Source organism: Metarhizium robertsii (genome assembly GCF_000187425.2).
Source record: "Metarhizium robertsii ARSEF 23 chromosome Unknown MAA_Scf_5, whole genome shotgun sequence".
Taxonomy (NCBI): Eukaryota; Fungi; Ascomycota; class Sordariomycetes; order Hypocreales; family Clavicipitaceae; genus Metarhizium; species Metarhizium robertsii.
Window position 1 is genome coordinate 1,864,780 of NW_011942193.1, and position 6,000 is coordinate 1,870,779.

A 6,000-nucleotide genomic window follows, 5' to 3' on the forward strand; every position below is an offset into this window, starting at 1 on the left:
CTTGCCGGAGAACCGTATTTCAATCCAAGTCCAAGCCCAAGAGTCTGGTTTGTTTCGTCTCCCATCACTCAGTATAATTCTTGTGATACATGAACCGCTTCTACGGACAACGCTGTAACAGTGTCCATGGTGTGGATGAACGAGCTGACGCAAGTGCTCAACTAAAAGCGAGTCAAGCACAAGTGACGAGAGAATCGGTGCAATGCCCCTCATAAAGACGAGAACCTGCTAACCTCGATGACGTTGTGGCACTTTTTGATACGTATGTTGTGTTATGCTGTGAGATGGCCTCTTGTGCGAGCCTATATGCTGTTCGGCCCCAAGTGCGCTGCTCTGTTATACAACAAATGTTTCTTCTATGAAGAATAATACTAGGTGGTGGCAGTCAGGATTGGCTAAATGATTGCTTCGGCACATGGAAGCAACCTAGCTATGCAACTGCATTCCTCATGACTTGTCCTACTCCGTACATGGTATCCACGACATCCCGTCGGCTGTTGCTGCTCCTCATTTTGAAGGTCCAGACCAGACTCGTAATATATCCTGGGCAGACTTGCAAAAACCAATAAATTTGTTTCCTAGATTGCGTCGGAAAGCGCAGGAGAACTGCCTAGCGTCGGATCGCAGTAGTAGTACGTAGCCGTGTCTTATATTTCTTTATTTTTAGGTGGCTCTTGTTCTGTCTAGCCAAGCCACATTTAGGGGCTCTACCCTGGCGAATGTTGAGTGGCCGGCAGCTTGCAAGACATGATCTGGACTTCCTTGTTGCCAAAGGCCAAGCACTCTGTACCTCGTACGGAGTAGTCGTATCACAACGTTGAGTAAGCGAAATTGTGCTTCTCAGCCTTTCTATGCGTGTGACGGAAAACTATGCCTGAAGACTCGGTTAGCTGTTTTGGTGTTTGCGGCCGCTCAGCAAGCCACAAAACCCCAGTCTCAGAGTTCGTGTTCATCTTCTGTCATTTTGAAAGGCGAGAGGGGATAGCTCATATTTTTAGGCTTACATACTCCGTAAAAAAGATTTCAACGAACATCGACCAAGCTCACCATTGAGCACAGAACGCGAAGAAGCTGCAGGTGTGGAGCGTACCTACAAGATCTCTGGAACCACGACGTGGCCGGAGCTCAAGCTTCACCTGTTGAGTCTGGTGCTTTTCCCCTAACTTTCCATGACCCTGGCCACCAGCGGTGGCACTTCCCCGCGGAGCTGGACTTGAGTATTCCGTCCAGACGTACGTACATACGGAGTATGTACACAATGTTCGTTGCCGAGTGCCACAAGTTTTCTCCGTGACGATCTTCTGGTCGGTGCTTGTTCTGGAGCTGCCACATTGTTCGCTTCAATGGGGATGCGTCTTGGCCCGTGGGCCGCCGGGGCCGTTACCTCCACCGTCATCCTTGAGCTGGCTGAGTATAAGGCGTATTAAAAGTTTTTCTTGGCTGCAACGTCGTTCTTGTCATGGAGATGGCCTGACCGGATCATGTGTGTTCACAATCGTGCTTTGCGAGGCGTGGGAAGAAGGGGGCTTGATACCGACTCGGATGCAGGCACGGCCAGCCGCTCTTGCACTTTGTGCTCCGTGTACTCGGTGCACTGTTGTCTGGTATGCTCGTACTGTCAGAGTCCTGTGTATAATACCAGTGTGTCTGTGCAACCTGCCCCGGATGCCAGTGCAAAAGAAAATAATACATCAAGATATCGCTGCCCACGCCATCAACTTTTGACGTTCTACAGATTCTCCGTACAAACCACCAACCGACTTATACCCATCCCTTCAACGACATGGATGGCGAGCCTGTTGCTCAGATTCAGATCATTGCTAGCGACATGCTCTTTTTCGGCTTGCTGCAACTTTGAACAATCCGGACACAAGGGTAAGTGCTTGGGCATTTTGCGGTATTGCCCTCCCCTGCCCTGATTACCTTAATCGAGCACAACCTTGGCATCGCCAAGCATCTCGTACAGTCTTTTCTCCCAGGCTTTACCTTGACTGTGGGCTCTATAATACAATTGTACGGCATATTCTGTTGTACACTGTACAGCTCGCAAGCCCCCACCATTTCTTGTCGTTCAGTCTGCAAGATTTCTTCTCACCCAGTCCAGCGTCTGGGAAGACTGCAAGGAGCTTGCAAGTGCGAAGGATCAGATTGGGGAGCGTCCTGGGCCCTGTCAATTGCTCCGTTTGTTAAGAACGGGGTTGCATCCAAATTTATCCAGTCACAACTACTGAGTACACACAGGTACATACTTGACACCCAGTCAGTTAATTAGAGTCGTACGTTTTTGGGCGATAGCTCGGTTGCTGGGCTAGCATGGCTCAGGTCGACAACAGCCGGGCCTGGGAGGCCGACGACAACGGCAATCTCCATTTGGCTTATCCCATTTCTCCCGTCTACTATCAGGACATGAAAAGCTTTCTCGATCTCGACTCTCCAACCAAGAGCTCATTTTCTCTCTCGACCGGCGAGCACGACCATGCCGACTACTACCATTCCAGCTTCTTGTTGTTGGATTCGGTTCCTGCTGCGGTAGCCATCATGGCAGCTAATGCGCCTTCAACTATTGAAAAGCTAGAGTCTATCGCTAGCACGTGTAGCGCCAGGGACAATGGCCACCAAGCTAGACTTGGCTCTTCCAATAGCCTTGCGACATTTCCAATGTCTATCAGGACAGAGACATCATGTACCAGTTCCAATAGCTCCACAAGAAGCCGAAACCGACACTACATTCTGCCGAATGCCGGAGGTCCTTTTCGTCGACGACGAGTGCGAGACAGTTTTACTGACGGCGGCGACGATACCGAACATTCACATATGGGCAACACACAGCATCACTGCTATAGTAGCATAAGGCTCATGAACAACGAGGTCGTCAAGAAAGCTGTACCACCACCCCCAAAGCCTCAATCTAGAAGCTCAAATCAAAGATGCAACCCTATGCAAACATTCAAGCCTCTGCGGAGCTCTTGCCATGGCAGAGTATCATCCTCAGATGGCCTGCCACGGTCTCCAGCCCTGACGAGGGATGAATTCGAGGCACTGCCACCTACTATTCAACGCAAAGTAAGTTAAGAACACTGGAGCAAGACGCATCGAGAACAGAGCAGCAAGTGATTGAATTGGAGACTTGACAAGACGGACACACAGGAGTCACCAGTTGACAGGCTCTCAGCCCGAGCCTGGCATGTACTCCTTTAGGATGGTCCTGCAAAGAAGCAATCCGCATATTGATGGCACATAGACAAAGGCGGAAGGTCCAGGCACAGTCGCAAAAAAAGTACGAGATGCCAGTTTTGTCTGCAGCAGGCGCAACTTTGGCATATCGTTGCTTCCGCTATCTGTGCACTGGCTGCAAGTTGCTGATCTTGGTCGTTTTGGCTAATTAAGTATGATTGCTACGCCGCTCTGCCTACTCCCTCAACCTCACGAGGGCGCCTCCTTGTCACTTTCCGTCTAGTTCAAGTCATCATCCTTGCTTCCGCTTATGTCGTCATCTCTTTTCATTTTTCTTTCTTTCTTGTTTTTTTATTTTATTTTGTTCTAGTATTTTCTTCCTAATAATTGCCCCGGCTCGAGCACATGTTTACCTCGCCCTTTTACGGCTCTTGTCGTACTCCCTGCCCTTACCCATCCCCTGGGCCCCAATATTGTTCGGTCCTCCCCTGCAAATGCAATGCACGGTCAGGCCCACGGCGGTGAGCCATGAGATGTTGACCAGGGATGAACCCAAAGCAGGCCCAAATCCAACACCCCATGTGTTCTCTGTACGGCGTGCGGAGTACTTGCAACAGTCGTGCTTTGTCTGATTCGCAAGCAGAAGTGCCCTTGGCCGTCCAACAACACCCCGCGCGACTCATTCGCTGAAAGGGTTCTAAGCGTTCCCTATTTGCTTTTGTCCCTGCATCCTCCTACCCTCCACACTTTCGTCACAAGTCATATTCAGACCAAGGCCATTCCACATACGGAGAACTAGGACTGTGCTGTGGGCCTGGGCTGGACGTACTCCGTACTAGTTCCAGCGGTCAAGCACCATTCGGGCCACGACAGCACGTTCCCTCACACCCTCGGTTCAAAACTGACCAGCCAGGGACGGACCAGCTTGCGTAACTGGTCATCCCAAGAGCAATCTGTTAATCTAACAGACTGTCGGTTGTGGCTGCTGGGTAATTAGGGGTGTCCCTGTTGTCCTTGTGCCAGGAAGATGGAGAATTGCTCTGGGCTAATAGTACATGATTGTGCTGGTTTGTACGACATAGTACAGTAGTACAAACGCAATATGGCCCTTTAGTTTGCCGCAGTTCACGATGTCACCGCAACGTACCCGCTTTCTTGACATATGGTTACCCGTGGTGTGTGTCAGGGCTCGTTCCTGCGTTGAAACATGCCATTCCCTTTCTAGCACAACTGCCTCTGACATGGTAATCTCAACCCGAGATCTAGCCATATGTATATCCCATCCATCCCTTTCATGATCGCTACTTCCTGTTTCCTTCTCCCCCTTATCCGTCCAGATGAGTCGTTTTCCATGTTTGACACAAACACTAATTACCTCCTGATCCCGAATAGTACTTCTCAACGCTCGAGCGCCTCCGGATCACTCAAGGGCAAGATTACCAAGAAATAGACAATTCTGGCCAGGAGAGCTCTGATAGTCTCTCTTTTGCCTTGTCTTGTGACGAGGAAGACAGACCGCCTCTCAGACTTGGCTTTGGACAGGACGAACTTGAGAACGCTCCCCATCGCCGGCCTCAAGGCAACGCATTGCGGATATATGCCAGTCCAGGGAATCGCCTTAGCAGAAATCGCTACGCTAGCTGTGACCAGTTGAGGGGACAGAGCTCGGGACAGAGTATGATATCGGATGCAACGGAGGAATCGATCCTTCGAATGGGAAAACGGCAATTGCGATTTGAAAGTCTACCCAGAAGTTCGACGAGTCCGAAACATAATCCTGGCAGCATGGTGTCGCTTTCTACTAATACCACAACTGCGGCCCCGGATCTCAAGTCTACTGCCGATTCCATGTATGAGTCGTTCCGCTGGTTAGAGGAGGAGGAGGACCTGGATTTGAAGTTGTGCCTCGATGACCATCATTTCAATTTACGAGGCGAGGATGTGTTGGCTGAGAAGCACCGGCCGTCATTTAGACGGCACATGTCCATTTCTAAGCTTCCTTTCAGCAGTCGTGCTTCGTCTACGTTGAGTCGACCAACTACCAAGGACACCTCTGTGAGCCCGCCACTGATGGGATCACCTGTCTCAAGCCCAAGTTCACCTATTCTTGGCCATGTTCGCCGAAGATCACGGGCTCTTTCTCTCATCTCGCCTAACAAGCAGCCAGTTCCAGATGCACCTGTCTCGATTGATGCCGCAGCAGCACATTACCAGGATCCAGACGCAAGGATGAAGCTCCGAGTGTATCTTGCCTCGCCACACAAATTTGACGAGGCCGTTGAATTTGGTTTTCCATCAATTGAGGAAGTACAGAGCAGCGAAAATTACCCACGACGTAAGAGGGCAAGTTTGTCACAAGGACAGTCAACTAACTCCATGGCCAAGTCAAATGGCTCTCCTGAGGATGACAAATCCTCGGTCTACAGTGATGGGGCCTCTACTAAGGAGCCCGAGTCGCCTAGGACCCCAGAAATGGAGAAATCTCTATCAGTCAAACCAGTTCGCGTTAGCCAAGAGAAGGACGACATATCAAACACGGCCGGTTATGCTCAAGCACCAGCAGCATGTCGGGAAATGACACTCCGTATGACCTTGACACGGCCTGATCTTCGCGCAAATGAGGATCAAATCTATGGTTGGCAAAAGACCTCCAATGGACGAAAATCTCAGGCCAGAGAGGAGCCGTTGTCGCCAGTGTCTACTACCCGAGAAGGACACTCGAAAGAAAGCATTGAACGGCAGCTTGCCACTATGGATCAAGAAGACCTACTGGCAAATGACAATGGCGTAATGAAGAGATTCTGGAACCGTGTGCGTCGGTCATAA

The 6,000-nt window shown here is 50.4% G+C and overlaps 2 protein-coding genes across 2 annotated transcripts; both read left to right on the forward strand.

Moving 5' to 3' along the window:
* Positions 1-2,313: 2,313 nt before the first annotated feature.
* Positions 2,314-3,072, forward strand: MAA_04097 (mucin; the record flags this gene model as incomplete). The annotated part of the gene is made up of 1 exon (XM_007822095.2): positions 2,314-3,072. The coding sequence occupies one exon, from the start codon at positions 2,314-2,316 to the stop codon at positions 3,070-3,072; it is 759 nt and encodes a 252-aa protein (XP_007820286.2).
* A 1,232-nt stretch (positions 3,073-4,304) lies between these two features.
* Positions 4,305-6,000, forward strand: MAA_11226 (proteinrelated to Gim complex component GIM4; the record flags this gene model as incomplete). Its single annotated transcript, XM_011413206.1, has 2 exons — positions 4,305-4,349; positions 4,567-6,000. The coding sequence occupies 2 exons, from the start codon at positions 4,305-4,307 to the stop codon at positions 5,998-6,000; spliced, it is 1,479 nt and encodes a 492-aa protein (XP_011411508.1).